This window comes from Corylus avellana, chromosome 1, assembly GCF_965113065.1.
Source record: "Corylus avellana chromosome 1, dhCorAvel1.hap1.2, whole genome shotgun sequence".
Taxonomy (NCBI): domain Eukaryota; kingdom Viridiplantae; phylum Streptophyta; class Magnoliopsida; order Fagales; family Betulaceae; genus Corylus; species Corylus avellana.
In genome coordinates this window covers 47,089,343-47,109,207 of record NC_142490.1, presented here as the reverse complement: position 1 = coordinate 47,109,207, position 19,865 = coordinate 47,089,343, and the positions used below count along the sequence as shown (strand labels likewise).

At 35.5% G+C, this 19,865-nt stretch overlaps 3 protein-coding genes across 3 annotated transcripts; 2 read left to right on the top strand and 1 right to left on the bottom strand.

Moving 5' to 3' along the window:
- CDS2 (cytidinediphosphate diacylglycerol synthase 2) lies at positions 1-8,433 on the top strand. The gene is made up of 12 exons (XM_059582304.2): positions 1-117; positions 1,671-1,815; positions 2,688-2,941; positions 3,073-3,224; positions 3,483-3,624; positions 4,817-4,973; positions 5,664-5,711; positions 5,811-5,897; positions 6,902-7,030; positions 7,136-7,192; positions 7,906-7,989; positions 8,092-8,433. The coding sequence occupies exons 2-12, from the start codon at positions 1,741-1,743 to the stop codon at positions 8,179-8,181; spliced, it is 1,275 nt and encodes a 424-aa protein (XP_059438287.1). The 5' UTR covers positions 1-117; positions 1,671-1,740; the 3' UTR covers positions 8,182-8,433.
- A 950-nt stretch (positions 8,434-9,383) lies between these two features.
- On the bottom strand, positions 9,384-12,688 carry ATCES1 (Alkaline phytoceramidase (aPHC)). Its single transcript, XM_059581731.2, has 3 exons — positions 12,512-12,688; positions 11,276-11,617; positions 9,384-10,215 (listed from the first exon to the last, which is right to left on the bottom strand). The coding sequence occupies exons 2-3, from the start codon at positions 11,527-11,529 to the stop codon at positions 9,702-9,704; spliced, it is 768 nt and encodes a 255-aa protein (XP_059437714.1). The 5' UTR covers positions 11,530-11,617; positions 12,512-12,688; the 3' UTR covers positions 9,384-9,701.
- A 4,158-nt stretch (positions 12,689-16,846) lies between these two features.
- Positions 16,847-18,773, top strand: LOC132172546 (phosphoenolpyruvate carboxylase, putative (DUF506)). The gene is made up of 2 exons (XM_059584060.2): positions 16,847-17,483; positions 18,030-18,773. The coding sequence occupies exons 1-2, from the start codon at positions 17,078-17,080 to the stop codon at positions 18,545-18,547; spliced, it is 924 nt and encodes a 307-aa protein (XP_059440043.2). The 5' UTR covers positions 16,847-17,077; the 3' UTR covers positions 18,548-18,773.
- The last annotated feature ends 1,092 nt before the right edge of the window (positions 18,774-19,865 follow it).

Below are 19,865 nucleotides of genomic sequence, written 5' to 3'. Positions count from 1 at the left end.
TTCGCATTCCACAAAAGTAGTAACGAGCAGCAGCCTTTGGCTTCGCTTCGCTTCCTTCTATTATTCGTATTCTCTCTCTCTCTCTCTCTCGCTTCACTCTCTGCCAAGCCAAACCAGGTTCCAATCTCTTTCTGTTGCTCTCTTTTATATGTGTGTTTCTGTGTTGTTTTGATATTGCGATTCCTTTATTCAGATTTGGCTTAAGGAGCTGTTTTGATTTCCAGCGTTTTGATTCCGGTGGGATATCAGTTCCGGACTTGGAATGCCTTGTTTTTTGAGATTTGTTTGGTGGATTTTAGTGTTCGTGTGAGTATTTGATTGATTTAAGTTTCTTGGGGGTTTCAAATCCTGAAATATTGTTTCAGTGAGACCAGTGGAACTAAAGGGAGTTTTGATTTTTGTTGTATATTTTGGAGCTAAAATAGTTTGGGAAATGTAATAAAAAATTGAAGTCGGTGGTTTTGTGGGAAATGGGGTGTGATAAGAGTTGGTGTTTGTGTTGTTGAAATTTGTGGTTTGCATGCTCAGGCATTATTTTCTCTTGGAAATGGCATCTTATGCTACACTGGGGATGTGAGAGGTATGCCTGAAATTGTGGAGCTTCAGGTGACCCAGAGCCAGAGGAGGGTTGTGATGTAACTGATATTTTGACCGTTTTGTTTGACCAAAAATCGGATACGTTGCCATAAACATCCAAGAACAGTAGTCCTAGTTGTATGTGGTATAATTTGTCAATTTTTTTTTTGTGAGAAAAAAAACTTTACTCTTCAGCACATGATGTTTACGCCGTCTATATAAGAATGAGGTGGCACCTATTGAAGAAGACATTAGGGAATGTTGGTTAAGATGGTTTGTTCATGTTCATTTGTAGCCAATAGCTAGACTTGACTGTGGTTTAAGGTAACGGACAGTGACAATAGCAGGAAAAATGATGTTGGTTGAGTGAAATACGTGATCATTGCTTGAGATGTTGAGATTTGAGATGTGCATGTTTCGGACCTTTTATGTGGTGGAATAGCAAAACTTAATTTTCACTGAGATTTCTTGTGCTCAATTTCTATCATATTCTCTGGTGAAAGGTGACATTCTCTGTTAAAAGGTCTAGATGATGCACCGCATCAAATTGTAATGACATATTTTGACCAATTAGTGACTTCTATAAGCATAATTTACTAGGGAACCTTTGTCTTGTATGTTAAATGTTTCTGTTAGCTTTGGTGCTGTACGTTTCATTAGAATTCTGCATTTGTTCTTTCATTTTGGTGTAGTCATGCCATGTTTGAGTGGTTACGATGATTCACTCAGTCATTCAAATGGAACTATATTATTCTACCATTCTCAAGTCTATAGAGAGGATTTGCCCTTGGGGTTTTCCATTTTAAGCTGACTGCATTGACAGGTGCATATTTTTCGTTGAAGTTGATGTGGCCTTTGTGCTAAAAGTTTTGTATATGAACTAGTTCACAGAATTTAACATCTAGTGTTATCTTAATTTCTGCTGTTAGTTAACTCTGCTGAATTATTTTTCTTTCTAATAGTGTTTTTTTTAGATATTGCCCCCCTTTCATCTCTGTAAATCTATTTTGCGATCCCCCTCCCCCCCCTTTCTCTTTGCAAGTCTGTTTTGATATTCATTCCCTAACTATTATATTCTGTGTTTGATGTTTCAGGCAACTATTTTTCTGCATTGCAAATATCTCTGTTGTTTTCCCTATAGAGTAAAAATTAATACGAAGAGCCATGCAAAAGGATAATAGTACCGGCACTCCATCAACTCCTTCTGCTCGTGTTCGACATCGTCGACGTTCACATGAGGTTGTTTACATAGTTACTATACATCTGGTCAAAATTGGGTCTTAATATGTGTATGTGTGTGTTAAGGGCTTAACCATTGGATCAAAAGCCGTAGGATAGACTATTGGGTACTAATTTGGTTAAACCCTTAATTCTTAGGATTGTAACATTCCACCATATTTCCAAATCTAACATCCACAACGGTCCATTCTATCGGCACTAACCCGATGGTAACTCTTTCTCTTTTAGTCGCTCCACTCACCTATCGGTATTTAATGACTTAACACTCTTCCCATACATAATATTAAGACATTTTAATCCAACCTATAAGTTGCCTCTTATGTGACTCAAACGTGTGACCTGGTGACTGCTTTGATACCAATTGTTGAGGGCCTAATCATTGATCCAAAGCGCTAGGATTGTTGGATACTAATTTGGTTAAACCCTTAAGATTGTAACAGTGTGTGTGTGTGTGTGAGAGAGAGAGAGAGAGAGAGAGAGAGAGAGTTATATTTGCTCTGACAGAATTTGCAGATAGAATGAAATTTTTGTGGTATTACTGATGGAACTATGCCAATATTTAACTTATCTGTTACATGTTATGGGGTCTTTCTGTTTTTTATTTGAATAATTCCCTTGTTTTATAGATACGAGCTTAGTGATGCTATTTTCTCAGTGATCTGTGTAAACAAGATGAATCTTAACATCAATTTCATCCCCTGTGGAATCTGTCACTATTTAGCTGTTTGGAAAACCATTTTTGAAGTTGTATATTAACATGGTCTCTAAGGCAAAGCCTCGCTTAATCGTTCGGAGTTCAATACATATTTGATTCATTGAAGGCATGGGTTTCAAATGTATAATTTGATTTCGTTTTTCCTCTGGGCTGTCAGGTAATAGCAGAGGATGGCAAAGCAAACGGAAATGATTTACTTGTTCATGATAGTAATAAATACAAATCAATGTGGATCCGTGCATACTCATCTATTTGGATGATTGCGGGCTTTGTGTTTATTATCTACACGGGTCATCTTTATATTATGACTATGGTTGTCGTTATCCAAATCTTTATGGCTAGAGAGCTGTTCAATTTACTCAGGAGAACACATGAAGATAAACAGCTCCCAGGATTTAGGCTACTAAATTGGTAAGAATGTTATTTTAGTGTCGCAATGTGAATTTGTTTTCCCCTGAAGGAAATGAACTGATGTTATTTGAAATTAAGATTTTATTTATTACATCTCAACATATTTGTTCATTTTCATTTTCTATGCTCAGGCACTTTTTCTTCACTGCAATGCTATTTGTTTATGGCCGCCTTCTCAGTCAACGGCTTGTCAATACCATAACCTCGGACAGATATTTATATCAGCTTGCGAGCAGCCTTTTCAAGTATCATATGGCTATCTGTTATTTCTTATATATTGCAGGTTGGTTCTACATACATCTTATTTTTGTCCTTTCACGTAATGGCTATGAAGAATCTTGATATCAAATACCCTTTTATATATCTCTGACTCATATTCGAAATGTAATCTGCATTTCATCTCTTTATTAATTTATAATAGTATGTTTTATGTGCATGATGCTTTTCTTGCCGGGTTACTGCTATTTTGCAGTGTTTTTCTTTTGTTATTTTTTTTGTTGTATGGCTGCTGATAACAATTTTTTTTGTGTAATGGGCTCAGGTTTTATGTGGTTCATTCTTACACTAAAGAAGAAGATGTACAAGTATCAGTTTGGCCAGTACGCATGGACACACATGATTCTAATTGTCGTGTTTGCACAGTCTTCCTTCACTGTTGCCAATATTTTTGAAGGAATTTTCTGGTAACTTAACTTTCTTCGAAAAAAATAATAATTGAGATCTTCTTGATGATCTTTAACTTCTAACTTGCAGACTATTTATGCCATTGCTCAACCTTTGTTCCCTTACTTTGGTAGACTGCTTTTGGGCCTTTTTAGTTTCACCTTTTTCTGATACTTGCATTTTTGTACATAGAATATACATAATTGATATTGTGATATGAGGTTTGATAGGCGATATTAATTGGGTTACTTCTTGTGAACTTTAATGAATTCTTTGGAACTTATCCAGAAGGACTAGTGGCGCCCTGCTCTGCATGCATCGATTGTGGATCTTCTGAGAATCCTAACTGCATGTCTATTAGCTGTGCTTGATAAAGCTGTCTTACCCTCGAGGAAGTGGATAATTAACAGGCCAATAGGGAAGCCTATTGAGCCACATGAAACTTTCTTACTTCATCTGTCTCAAAATAGATGATGTGGTTTGAAATGGAAAGATTATTATTAAAAAGTGACAATACAACGATCTTGCCTTATTTTATCTCAGAAGTGGTATGACTTCTATGTTAACTTTTTGAAAAAATCTGAGGTTATTTAGAAAAGTGAACTATGAATTTTTACTTTGGGGAAGTTTCATATATTTTGATCCAACTCATAAAGGAAAGGTTATAAGCTATTTTGAGATGGAGGGAGTAGTTAAGAAGTTCCTATTTTTTACTCTATTCTGGGGATGCTTCTGACCTGGAGAGTGCGTATTCCGAATTTCAGTTCTTTACTTGCCCTTTTTGACATTTCCTCTTGAGGTTTTTATGAATTTATTTATTTATTTTGTCTCGTTGGAGGTAATATCTCCCCCTTATTTGTTTACTATTCCTATCAATTTGATTTAGGACCTCATGAAAATAATAAATCTCATGATACCCAAATCCTTTATAAATAGCATAGATTTTAATATGAACATTATAAAAATACTGAATTAAAATTTTTATTACTTTGATGAGATGCATACAGGGGAGTATCATTTATAGTCCTTTATATGTGCTCGCTATGGAACTCATGCCACATTTTGACCTTTGTATATCATTTTTTGTCATCTATTGCCGATTGAATTTATATCGTGTCCAGACTTCTTTATTCTTTAATTTGGTTCATCTGGTCTATAATCAAGTTTCACATTCTGATATGGTTTTTTTAAAAAAATGGGCTATTTATGTAGGTTTCTTCTTCCAGCAACTCTGATAGTCATCAATGACATTGCTGCTTATTTCTTTGGTTTCTTTTTTGGAAGAACCCCTTTAATCAAGTTATCTCCAAAGAAAACTTGGGAGGGATTCATTGGAGCATCTGTTACTACAATGATCTCTGCGTTTGTGGTAAGCACAGGTTTTTTTCTATGATTGCTGTAAATACGCTTAAGTTTTATCATGTTTAGTATTGCTTGATGACTAACTTTGAGGAAGCATTCCCTGGGAGTAAGCCTAATGTTTCAGCCAGATGCAGCCATTTATGGTCAAACTACAATTTTATAAGCTTATAAAATTTATGACTAGCACTTTATGTATTAATGCTTACTTTTCGCTGACAATGTTTTCGAAATGGTTACAAGACACACATCATTACTGATTAGTTTCCTTCAATCTTATTTCCTTAATTTTGGATATCTGGTATGTCTAATGCCTTTTATCGTTTGTTTATTTTTCACCCAATAGTAATGCTTGGCAGAATTTTATCTTAACAATGCCATGTTTCTCACAGCTTAACCGCTTTTATTTTTTATATAAAATCTTAAAGTTGCGACTTACTTCTTGGACTGAAATGTTGACGAGGGTTCTCTTCCCTTCATTAAGTACACCTGTCTTCTCTCCCTGAAATATGCATCTGAAAAGCTTCTCATTCTTTTAGCAAGGGTGCAGTAAAACTTTCTGACCATGTTTCTTGAGTTCATGTTTGTTTACCATGAAATTAATTGCGGGTGAGTTCTGGTAATAATCTTTATTTGTTCAATGTCTGGATTTTATTCAAATGGGTATCTATAAACATGGTATTTACACTTATTTATGCAGCTTGCAAACATCATGGGTCGTTTTCCATGGCTAACATGTCCAAGGAAGGTAATTCTTTTGATGGAGTGTAAGTCATTGAGGTTTGAAGAGGCTTAGTAGATCAGTTTTGAAGAAACTTATAGCCTTATTTCTGAGGTTTATATGCAGGATTTATCAAGTGGTTGGCTTAACTGTGATCCTGGTCCATTTTTTAAGCCTGAGCACTTCACTTTACCAGGATGGGTTTCTCAATGGGTGAGTCAAGTGACATTCAATTGAATTTGATTTTATATGAACCAAACTACACAGCATTTATTTATATACTCGGTGCAGAAACCAGAAATTGGTCTCTTAATTTTCTGGGTAGCGTCCTCGGTCATCACAGGCATATGATATGTATAATGTACTTTCACTTTTAAATGTATGAGACTCTAAGAACATCTAAAACAATTTGTTGACTTCATAAAGTTATCAATCCAGAAGCTCTTCAAATGGTGTAGTTACATTCTTCCAAAATATTTGAATTTGACCAGCCCTTAGATACTGGATAAATTTGGTTTTCCTATGACTGAACTAAACGTAAATGCTGGCATCCATTACCTGAGCTGTAGCGGTGGTTGGCTTGCTGTTTATCTAGTCAAGGTTGTTTTTTTCCTTCTTTTTTTTTTTGCAATCTCTTTTCATATTTTCCCCACTGGAAATTCTTTGTAATGCCATTATTTCAGTAGATATCCCCCAAGAGTTCCCACAAGAATAATTTCTTTTTCTCATCTGATAGACATTTTTGTGAACAAACACTTTTAATTGTCAGCCTGGAGATGGTGATGCACCCCTAACTTATTCATTATTTCCATGTTTAGTGTAGATTCAGAAAAAAATACTGTGCTTTGGACTTGATTGTTAAATAGGACTGAAAATAACAGTTATAACTTGTAGGAGTGAAATATATATGCTTTCATATATCTCCTGTTAATAGTTGCATTAATTCTTCTTTTTGGTGGTATCGTACTGAAGTTCTTCATAGAATTATGTAATAGTTTGTCTATACAGTTGGTGAATCAGCTATAATTGTCCGACTATTAAAGGTTGAAAACAGGGCTCTTCTCCACTGTTTTAGCTATTTGGAATTATGGAACTCAAATTATATAAAGCTTTCCAATTATGGAAGTTTTATTGTAGCCAATGAGATGTAGATTTTGAGTCTCTTAAAATTTATGGAACTCAGATTCTAATGCATCCTAAATTATTCTCTTGCACAGTTTCCTTGGAAAGAGGTCTCAATTATGCCTGTTCAATGGCATGCTCTATGCCTTGGCTTGTTTGCATCTATAATAGCACCTTTTGGAGGCTTCTTTGCTAGTGGTTTCAAAAGAGCTTTTAAAATTAAGGTTTGCTCGTGATACTTTCTTAATTTAAGTGATTTCAAACATAAGAGATGGTAAGCTTCCAATATGTTACACACTATTTGCTATATTTTCTCCCTTTTCCTGCAGGACTTCGGTGATAGTATTCCTGGACATGGTGGAATTACAGATAGAATGGACTGCCAGGTAAGATTTAATGAAGTTTGAATCCACCTGATTATAAGTGTTTCGACTATGGCTTTTCTTTTTTTCTTTTCTTTTTTTTTTCCTGTTTCTAGTAAATTGTTTAATTCTTCAGATAAACTTGATTACCATGCCTGATTAGTCATAATGTATGTATTGAATTTTTATTCCTCTTTAATGCACATTAAGTGGCACCCACCAGAACACCACACCTAGTGCACCAATACTGCTTTGACCATAACATCTGAAAGTTTCAGTTACATGCGCCTGCTTCATGTGCTGAAAGTTCAGCTCTATTTACTAATTAATTTGCTCAGTTTGGGGACTGGTGGCTTCTACACACTGCCCATCTGTCTCTGTTAGTGTGCTTGATGCATGACTCTGCATTCTTTCAAAGTCATGTTGTGCTTGTCATCTCATCTCATAACATATTGAATTGGATTTATGATGCTGCTAGTGAGCATTTCTTGTCTTTCACAGTCTAGAATTTGCAAAACGTTTTTGTTTCGCCTTACCCATACCTGCTGTTTTAAATGTCGTCTGCTTTAACTTGAGGGCTAATTAATTGATTACTCTAACCGAAATTTGTGGAGTTCTGCTAAATAACCATGATACCTGGTTTGTAGAGTTGAAGCATAATTCTATGTTGATTGATCACTTATATAGAAGGCAGCTGTGATGCATTATTCTGTGACTAATGAGGTCTTCAAATGTAGATGGTGATGGCCGTATTTGCTTACATCTATCTTCAGTCATTTGTTGTGCCACAAAGCCTGTCAGTTGAGAGGCTCTTGGACCAGGTACTGTATTTTACATGCTTGTGTATAAAAAATTTCATGTCCATTTAGTTACATGAATGAATACGTAAGAATATGTTAGCTGATGGTGTGACTGTTTTCTAGATATTGATGAACCTCACTTTGGAGGAGCAGCAAGCTCTCTACACAAAGCTTGGGGATATCTTGCAGGAGAGGCTGTTTGGAGAGCCGTAGATCTGCATAACCCGTGTCTTGCCTTGATGTCTTCTTTCTTCCCAGCATGTTATATACATGGTGGCCTAACGGCAAAAAAAAAAAAAAAAAAAAAAAGGATAATGTTTTGTATATTGTGGTGTGTTCCATTTTCCTAGTTCCACCCCACTCAAATACTTAGGTGAGTAATTCTTTAGTTGGCATACTCTGTATAGTGTATTTTAGCCATTTAATATTACATGAACTCTCAATAGAGTATGAATTGCTCCTCCCTCTCTCTCTCTTTCTCTCTCTCACACACACACGAACTTATTGCCTAGATTTCTTTTGGAAGTTCAAATGAATTAGTATTCTAGTTATGTGCATTATTTATCTGGAAAAAAAAATAAAATAAAATAAGGGCTTGAATTAGTTCTCCATGAAGGGAAGAAGTCATCAAAGGCCATGCACTAATTCTAATTCCGATCTTAAATTAATATGGTTTTCCTCTAACTCAGCCTATTCAAAGGCTCATCCTCTTTCTCCCAAAAAGCCAAAGCGTAGATTTTGGTATAGGGCATCCTCTTTCTCTTTTAGCTTTACGTTTACACTTGCGCCGAAAAGCAAGTTCTGATGCTACTTCGAGTGTTTTAAGTCTACCTTGCCCATCTACACATTATATGATTCAAAGGCTCATCTTCCATGTATGTGTGTATGTATGTACGTGTGGGAACTTCCACGCATCTTTGATCTATTCATTAATTTGAGGCTTCAATGAGAATCTGTGAAGCTGGATCGAACACCTACATATCTTGTTGGTTGCCTGTGGCTTGTGGATAGATCGGCCTTTATCACTCTTAAGTGAATAACATGGAAACCATAAATAAACAAATAAGAGTTACAATACATCAATCATATAGTCAAGTTTGTCGACATTGATAGTGTAAAAGTTAGAAGCTCCTCAGGGTAAAAGTTTGTAGACTTGCAAGAATTGTGTATCAAGTAATTAAGACGACTCGAATAGCTAACCTCGTGGTATTACACTAGACGAGAGACCATTCGAGCTAACTCTCGCGGGCCATGAAGGATTAAATTTTAACCTGTTCATAATATTAATCTCGAGGCAAAAAAATAAATATCTAAAGATTCCTAAAAAAAATAATAAATAATAAAAAAAGGAAATGGCTTTACTAGGGACAATCCAAATCGAAGAAAAAATTAATTGTCCATCCAAGGCATAAAGCTAACAAAATCAAAAATCATGATTCCCTCAAGAGTTCAATAACAAATCATCACAAGATTATATGTTCTAAAACCAGAAACAGATCCCAGTATCCAGAAACAAGCCATCTGATCTCATCATTACCAACAAAGGCATATAAATATGATACATGTTCTACACCTACAATGAAAAATCTGATGGGATCCCACCTAACCAGTGTAATATGCAATTGACACTTAAAAAAGCAGCTAGAAAAGAAAACAAAACTGGTCACTTGCTCACGTCTGTCACCTTCCAAAACGTTTCAAGAAAGCCTATATTCCATTGCCTTTGTGTTCTTTCATTGGGTTTTTGGTTTTTCGATCTTCACAAATGGAAGAACACCCATAAAATGGACAATTTTTGGGGCCCATCCCCGTTGCTGAGCACGGCAAAACATCAAGAAGGTGTTTGCGAAGTAGGAATTAAAACCCATGAAGACATGCCACAATGCATGACCCTGTGGATTAATTGGCCAACGAGATATCTCCTTGCAGAAAAAACGATCGCAGAGCCAACACAAGCTACCTAGGACAAGGGTGGCCAAATACAGCTTTGCAAGCCGCTTAGCAGAAGCATCTTGTGTGAAAATGTAATACTTGTACATTCGGGGAATGCAGAGGATACACAAGATCCCATAATGCACCTTGAAGCCAATGCCGAAACGGACAATTGCATGACCAATAGCAAAAAAGGCACCATAAAGGAAGACGAAGGTGGGCATTGTGCTGCGGTAGTGCCAATCTGGTGAGTAGAGGATGTACATATAAAGTAGCATCTCCCACACCATTGGAGTTTCATCACTCTGCTGTTGCCTGGAGATAAATGCAGAAAACCTTCTAAGTGTAAATGTTGACAGCAATAATCATCCAAACATAAAGGTATTGTCTAATAGAGTTAACGTTATCCTGACAGACTTCATACCTGATATTAGTTAAAGGCAGAAAAGATTTCCAGGCCTAAAGTGAAGGTGCACGTGTGAGTGTGCATGTGCAAGATCAAATTTGTCGAAAATAGAACCATAAATTTCTAAGTTAACCCCTCCATATGCCGCTCAAGCATATGCTGCTTGCACTTGAGACAGAATAATAGCATTTTCATTCCACTCCAAAGGAAAACAGCATTTGCATCGAGCTAACCAACTCATTCAACTCAAGCCCTAGCCCCCAACTGCATGAGACAGCCTACATAAATCCTTGCCAGTGACCAAGAAAATAAGGTTTAAATTCCTAATTGTCTTCAGAATATCAGTAAAAAGCACCCCATATAACATAACACGAGACAGTTATACACACTCAAAATTGTTTACTTGCTACATCAGTTAGTAGCTTGTGAGACCCAAAAATTGTTTGCTAGACTCACAATGACAAGAAACTAACATGTCCTCAATGATTATGGAATCTCATAAGCTCAAATACATAGTTCTTATCAACACATTCTTCTTTCCATTCCCATTTCATCCCTTCTTATCTCCCTAAATTGAATGATTTCTCTTGAATCTATTCATCAATAAGCCTACCGAAAGATACACAAAATCGTCAAATTCCTCATGATTGCTCAAACTAAAGCTTATATAGCTAGTCATTATTGCAGTAATATGCTTGTGCTGTCAAAAGATTTCAATGTCAAGGCTCGCAAGAATCCATTGTTGAAGCATATACAACACAATAAAACAAAAGGTTAAGAGCGTCATCCTGTTTGAAATTTCTTCATCTCAAGTAAGTTTAATTATCACCGTTCAGGTTGCAAACATCTAATTCAAAGTTTCTTTTATCAACATATCTCATTTGTACTAGTACGAAACCTCAACATCATATGAGACCAACCAATCACACATACATTAAGCTGCAGAACATAGCTGAGAGAATTACTTACACGCTTTGCAACGTGGCATGGTATAACATGCTTCCAATGGCAAGTATCATATTAGATATGTGAAGAACACTAAATCTCTTCTCAAATCGTTGTCTTAAGGCATTGATAAGACCAATGAGGGCCAAAAGAACGGTTGGGATGTTTGAAATGGTGTTGTAAAATTCAGCAATATAAGAAGAGTAAGAATAATTCTTCTCACAACACTCGATACTGGACGTGACAGGACCCCAGAAACTTGATATTCCATCAGCCATTCTTCTTCTCTATATTCTATGAAATATATTCAGGAGAATCCTTTATGTTGACGAGTAGCAGATATCATAAAAGTCACAAACCATGTTCCTGCAGAAAAGAAGCTGATAAGTCAACAATCCAACAATTCATTCATAGAAGAAAATTCACTTACGATGGAAACAAATTGTACAACTCGCATTTATCAAGCCTCTTACACACAAGTCATTGTGCTGTGACAATATAATTAAGAAATGGGTTACATAATAGGAGTGCTTGACAAAGATAATAGAGTGCGTGCCACTGCAATGCAATATGTCCATGAATGTTCCCTTCTTTTGAACCTGGCCAGTGGATCGTTGGTTATATTAATAGGCTCAAAACCATGATAGTGTACGATCACCATGATATAAACCAAAACTAAATCATATATGGCCTCAATTTCAAACATACCCAAGTCAAAGAAGGCTTTAAAATGATGATGTGTCTTGTGTTGACATCCAAATCAATTATTAACAACAGAAAGCGAGGACCCAGATGATAAACTCAAAACTCCCAACAAAGCAAATGTGAATAGAGGAATTGCCAACAAAAACAAAAGAAGAACACCAATTCAGTTAGATTGCAAATCTATTTCCCTCATAAGATGCATCAGAAAAAACATACGTACATGAACAGAAAAAGGCTAAAATTGATGTCCAAACGAGACCCAAATCAACAAAAACATTTCTTTCAGGTAAATTTACAACAAATCACACCAATTGCAACCAAAATGCTTAAAGATCCAATCTTACAGACCAAAATCAAAACATATCGTGCCAAAGAAGAAAAAAAAAAAGTAAAACAGAACCAACAATTTGTGATGCTCAGAACCTTTTCTACATACCCAACAAATCAAACTAAAAACAAAATTGAAATACAAAAAGAAGAAACTTTTAACTCTGGAGAACAAAAGACATTCTCACATATGTTTTATACTTAAAATTATATAACAACAAAACGAACCATTCTCGCTGAATCAGATCTCATTGTTCTTGTACTCAATGGGCTAATCTCCGTCTCCGTAAGCTTAAGCCGAACAAGGGATCACTGTGGGGAAAGAGGCAAGAGATATCACGTTTCGCCGCTCGAGGCAGAGAAGGAGACGGTAGACTAAAAACTAGTTATTGCCCTTTTTTTTTCCTTTCTTTACTGCCACGTCGGCCGAGTGGAAGGATGGGTCCCTTTACTCTCTTCTTTTTTAAAAGGTTTAAATACTTCACCGACATGTTGTTCAATACGAAATCAACTGGACTCCCAGTCCGAGGTAGTTGTACCTTAAACCTTTGAACTTTTTTTTTTTTTTTAAAGGAAGTATTTGTGAGCATTTGATTAATGTAATTGGCCCCTTTATCCATGTTTAATCCAATAATTTAATAGTTTGCTACCTCAAACCTTTGAACTTTTTTTTTTTTTTAAAGGGAGTATTTGTGAGCATTTGATTAATGTAATTGGCCCCTTTATCCATGTTTAATCCAATAATTTAATAGTTTGCTACCTCAAATCAATTCATAGGGTGGATACAAAATGTAAGGGGATAAAACTAAAACTAAAACTAAAACATTTTAGGAGGATAAAACAAAAATTTAAACTTTAAAGGGCTTATTTCATAAAAACCAATAGTTTTGAGGAGATTTTTAAAATTTAGAGGGTGACATTAGCAACTCCAAGCTAAGTCGTAGGTTTGCCCCCGCCAATTAGAGACTCTTACATGTCTTATATGTCGCATTAATATTATTTAAAAAAATATGGGACGGTCGAAACACCCTTTTGGCCAAATGGGGTTGACCGACTACCCCATGATCTGTTTTTATCTTTCTTTTTTTTGTTTTTAATTTTTTAATTTTTTTTGGATACGTTTTAGTGGTCGTTGATTAGTTCGACATTGCACACCGTTAAATTATTGAACAAAACATGAATGAATATGGGCCCGGCCCATTCTAGACTCTGATTGACAGTCCATGCATGAATTGATGGGCTGTGGCTCAAACCTGAAAAGGGCAAAGCTTGTTTTATGGCTTGTGGCCTGATTACATTTCGGGCCTATGTCTGAGTCCAGTTAACAGTCTATAGACTCCATAAATAAATAAATAAAATACCGATTTTATTATAAATTCTTTATAAACTCATATATCAATCCACGTAAGTACCACATGGCATAATTGGGTGAAAAAAAATTAAGTAACAAAATTTGACATATAAATTTAATTGTTTAGTAATTGACGTAGTAATTAAGTGTCACAAACTGTCACGTCAATATGTAAGAGAATTGTAATAAAAGCTATAGTAATTCGAACAACACTCAATTGATAAATGAAATCAATCTCATTATAACAAGGAATTAAAATTTTTAATCTACCCAAAAAAAAGGGATCCAAATCCACAATAATTTTTCTGCCTGAATTGCTATGAATTCGAACACCAAATGAATAGAGCTTTTATGGGCCTAATTTGCCTGAGTAGGTGAGCTAGCTGCACGATATCTACTACCTATGCACAGAGACGGACCCAGGTTTCAATTTGAGAGGGACCAAGGGCCAAAATTTTTTTGGAGAGAGACCAATTAGCAAAAAAAGCATTAATCTTTTTTTTTTTTGCCTAATTTTTTTTTTCTTGTGATTTGGGGGGTCCACTCCCCTGGGTCCGTCATTGTTTATGCATGCAAACCTTATAGAACCTCTTTCATATTTACTGTCTGAATTACTAACAATATATGCAACAAAATCATTGAGATCTTCCGCTCCAAAGAAAGAGGCAGAATTATAATTGAGAGGAGGTTATATCAGTCAATTATGAAGATAATGTCATCAAAGTAATCAAGTCCGCAGTGACAAGAAAAAGAAGTGTCAAAATGTATGTAGCCTAGAAAGTTGGCTATATGCGAATACTTAAGAAGAGGTGATTACATAATATTATATTAATATTAAGGAAGAAACATGTGCCGTTGAAAAGACATTGACATCTCACTGGCATTTTGTCGAGCATATTCTGCGTGGATGATGATATTCGCCCAATACTCGCACGAAGCCTTGCTTATGTGCGAATGGCATATACTGTCCAAATGTTATAGGAATATTGCATGGATTTCTTTTATTTCATCCCATACTACCAAATAAAATCTCTACGGCTCTGTTTGTTATTGTGTTTTGAACGTGTTTTTTGTTTTTTATTTGAAAAAATATTTTAAAGTGACATAAAAGTATAGATAATTTTTGTGTGTTTTAAATGTACGTGTTTTGTATTTTGATTGTTTCTTAATTTTTTTTAGAAGATAAATAATAATAATAATAATAACAACAAATGGACTTTTGTCTCGAAAACAAAATATATGCTCGTTACATATATGTGCATTTTAAGAGTGAGTTTCGTGCCAATACAATGTATTATGTTTATAAATATTTTACAGTTATTTTACACCTGTTAACGTGACTTATTTTAAATAATTTATCATATCAGTCATTTAAAACACGCAACATTAGCTAGCTAATGTTAAACGGATGTGATAAGTGTGTATGAAAAATAGTCTTACTCAAAGTCTTAAATAGTAAAGTTTCATATCGTTTTTTGTTCAGGTGCATGTATTTTCGTATATTCATAGAAATGTCTATTTTACTAAGTCTCTATTCGAAATCGTGTCCAAATTGATATGCCATTCTTGCCGGTGCAACTTACCTAGCATGAAATTAAAAATAATAATAATAATAATAAAAAAATAAAAAATAAAAAAAAACTCTAAAATATTATATGATATTACAAAAGAGTATACACATTATTAATTTATGATATTTTGAAATTCTTACTTGGATATATTATATATGCTAATTTCCTCTTTCGGCAACTTGTTTGTTTCCTTTTTAGGGGTCAGTTTTGGTGGCTATTGGCAGCACGATATGGTTTACTTCGAGTAATTCTACTCCAATTCAATCAATGAGAGAAAAACAAGAGCCAATGAACCTGGACACATACAAGGTTCATTGAACCTGGACAAACAAAAACACTTCTACGAGACTCTGCGCCTATTTCCCACGTCACACCCAACACAAATCCAAACAAGCCTTGATACAATGACGTGGAAAACCCAACAGAAAAGGGCCAATCGAAAGCAATACTCTCTCCACGTGTAAGTTGGTGCTGAGTGGTTACTGCTCGCGTGGACCACACATGCGTACGGCGCTTATCGCGTGGCTTTTATGATCTCATTGGGTAGAGTCAGCAAGTCCAAGCGATAACTATAGCCGCCGTTTGAACGGCGTCAACTGGAACCAGTTCCAGTGTAAGGCATCACACAGATCGATACGTGTGCAATTCCCAATGACCGCCCATCCCTGCCTCACTGCTGTGATAAACAGGTGATTACTAGAGTATATTGATCAAGATGTGCCCAAAACTAGTAAATTACTAAATTCTTTTCATCTTTTTTTTTTTTTCCATATTGATGTGACAAGATTTTCATTGTATAAATTATATAAGTAGACCAATTAAGCTCATAACTATAAAAGGCAAAAAAAATAAATAAATAAAGGGTTTTGTTTTGTGTGTATTTTATTTGGTCATAAGGTATAGTGGGATCCTAATCCCACTTATCAAAACCCATTGGGTCCACTCAATTCATGATTTAATTAAACTAATAACCTTGATTAATCTTCTTCAGCACGACTAATCATATTAAATTATTATTTATTTCAAAAGCTTAAGTTAATAAAATGATATAATTTTAATATCTTGACACAGCACATTCATTTCATAGCTAATAAAATATAAACCATTAATTATTTGATTTGTAAAATTTAATGTAAATCATAAAATGATTTATCTCTATTTGGCTTAAAATTAAAAAGATTCTTATTGATCTTAGCCTTATACATAGGAACAAGTATCTTCATCTATAAATCAAGAGTAATGCAATAAATAATCACACTTTTATTTCATCATTATTTCATGTGATTTGCCAATTATAAACCCTTAGATTAATTCTTATTAAAAAAATTAAAAATTAAAAATTGTTCAGCTTAATTATCACGTCAGCAAAATATAATAGTAGCGAGATAAAAGCGTGCCAGTGCCACCTAGCATTACCCATTAATCAAAGCTAAAAACCCGAACCTGGACGTCAAACCAGCCATGTTCATTAAGAAAAGTATAATTAAGCCTACATACATGCTTAGTTAAATTTTCAAAACACACACACACTTCCACCGTTCCACGCCCACTTTTCTCTCTCCCTCCCTCTATATATATAACGCCGTTAACATTCCATTACTACTCTTATCTCTTCATTCCAAGGCATTGTTTTTATGTAAACATCATTTCGCCACAATAACGACATCCCCACACCATTCTTTCTTCCAAAAGCCACTTCTCTCTCTCTCTCTCTCTCTCTCTGAGTCTATGATATATTACCCAGTAGCCCTCTCTATCTCCTTCACATCATTCTCTCCCAAAAGGTGAAGATCACCATACAAAAGCGGAAAAAAGAAAACATATAGATATTTTGGGAAGAAATTAAGGGTATTAGGAAGAAGATCAATAACAATGGCTAGAGTTCCGGTGAGGTTTGAGAGGTTAGCGGAGGCGTTTCAGGACGTGTCATGGGTGCGTCTGGGCGAGAGCAGCGGGAGCGAGCACTCGCCTTTCACCGATTTATCGGATCTTGTGAACTCTTTCATTGAAAGAGACGGTGGAGCATTTGATAGAGATCACGACAAAGAAGTTGTGGACCATGAGAAGGAGCAGAACCATGCAGAGTCGTCGGATTGTTCCGACTCCGAGACCAAGGATATGCTAAAGAACCTGTTTGGTTGCGAAGACGATGATGGTGATCGTGATCAGATTCGTGCTGCAACAGAGCTTGCAAGCAAAGGGCTGATCGGCGACAGGTCGTCTCTGGGGTTTAAACGACAACTGATGGCTCGTCTACGTGACAGGGGTTTCGATGCCGGTTAGTGACTTATCGTTTTTTACTTTTCACATAATTAGGAACCGTCAAATCCGGGTTCTTATTTAGGTAATTTACGTATATATATATATATATATATATATATATATATAAACGTATACTAATTAGATGAGTTGTCAGTAATTAATCATGTGTCTCACTTTATATCCGCCGTACGTGAAAAGAATTATTGAATTCATTAATTTTATAGCCTTATTGAGTAGCAACAATAAATTCAAATTATCAATGTCATTAAGCATGGTTAGTAAACATTGTTTCTTATTAGATAAATTACTTCATCAACAAGATTTGGCTCCGCTACGTAGAAATGTTTCCAATTTTAGCTAGAACTAGAACCATTAGAATTGGAACATGTATTATGGGTCTGATTATTAGACTCGAGCCAAAACCCACTAACTAATTCGTTATTTGTGTAGCATTGTCTATAATAGATTTTCAACAATTTTGTTATTCAAATCGCTAACAATTTGAAAAGTAAATGTGAGATAGCTTTTATTTATTCTAATTATATGAACCATATTTGTGCAGGCCTTTGCAAATCCAAGTGGGAGAAAAACGGACGATTCCCATCTGGAAATTACGAATACATTGATGTAAATGTCTCTGGGAACCGATACATCATTGAAGTTTTGCTTGCCAGAGAATTTGAAATTGCTCGTCCAACCGATAAGTACACGTTATTATTGGATGTTTTCCCGCTAATATTTGTGGTTAAAGTGGAAGATTTGAAGCAGGTGGTGAGGCAGATGTGCAAGGCCATTAAAGAGTCCATGAAAAGCATGGGCATGCATGTACCGCCATGGAGAAGAAGCGGTTACATGAACTCCAAGTGGTTTAGTTCTTACAAGCGGACAACCAATGAAGTTCCAACAGGAAAAGCACAATCTGATGAGGCTTTCGCCGGAAAACGAGCAGTTGGGTTTGAGGCACTGCCTGCGATATCCCACTATTGCAGAGATAATTGTGCAAGGAAGGTTGGTTTAAGAGTTGGGAATTTGGTTGCTGTGCTGAATGGCAATGGCAGCATGGGCATGAATTACTTGTAGAGTTATATTGCTTGGTAGTTCCATGTAAAGAAAGATTGCTAGGATTGGTATATTATTTGGTGGCTGGGGGAAGGGTGTATACAGTTTTGAGTAGTGATTGGATTGGGTGTGAAAGAATGTTAGTGGGATTTGTAGCATAGTCAATTTGGGTTTTATGTTCATAGGCATGCAATAGTAGCTATTTTGAATCTTGTAGAGAAATAAAATATGCATTCTTTGCCTTTTTGATTGGATTCAAATCTCGTGCAATTCAAATCTTGTAGATACGCACTTTGTCATAAAAGTTTCGAGAATAACTTTTAGAAGGACCAACCACATTAGACACCATAACGAATAAGTCCCTCTACCCTAAATGTAGACTTTCTAAGAGCATTCACAGTACCTCCCCTATATGTGGTTTCCTTCATTAAGTTTAAGAAAAATGTCAAAAAACCACCCACAGCAAATTTTACATATCACTCTTAAATATTAAGATCGCTACATAGGGTTGTACTATAGCAATTATTGTGCTTATTAAAATAGAAAAAAAAAACTCATTCTCTCCTTAATCATTAAAAAGCGAAGAAATAAAAATAAAATAAAAAAGTGATAATTAATTAGTATAGGAACGATAAAAGGGAGCTCTTGTAGAGTGTGACAAGAAGGTGGGAATGCTCAAACCTTCATCTTTTTCCCTTGTCTTTCACTTGACGCCTCTCTTCCCTTGTCTTTCACGTAACGACTCTCCTCACCAAACGCTCAGCTACCAACGATGCCCTCACTACTTTCGGACAAAAATTACCCCTCCACCTCCTCGTAGATGTCTATGTTCAGAAGGAAAAAATTGTGTAAATCTGAATCGAACAAGGTGGTTTCAGATCCTTCTTTTCTCTTCTTAATTTCACTTTGGCTTTAATAATATCAACCTCAAAGTCGAAATCTCTCCCTTTTTTCTGAAATATTTTTCTGCAATTTGTTCAGATTATAATACCCTTTTCAACAACGAAATCATTGTCCTCGAGAATTTTCACCGACTTTATTTTGCTTCTTTTTCTTTTTGGGTCCTTCAGGGATGATGATTTGTAGTTCTGTTGGTTGATGGATTCATTAATCTTTGACCCTTTTCTTCTCCGATCTCGAACAATGGATATTGTGAAGCCTTATTGCACAACAAACAAGCCCACCAATTGCAAATAATGTGAGCAAAGTACAAAAAAGTTTTTTAAAAATGCTTTCGAAAACGTTAAAATCATGAAAATGTCTGAAATTGTGTGTATTTGTAGGCACCGATAGACGCCAACTGCTGGGAAATCAAAGCAGCTAGCCTGGAAGGTGACCC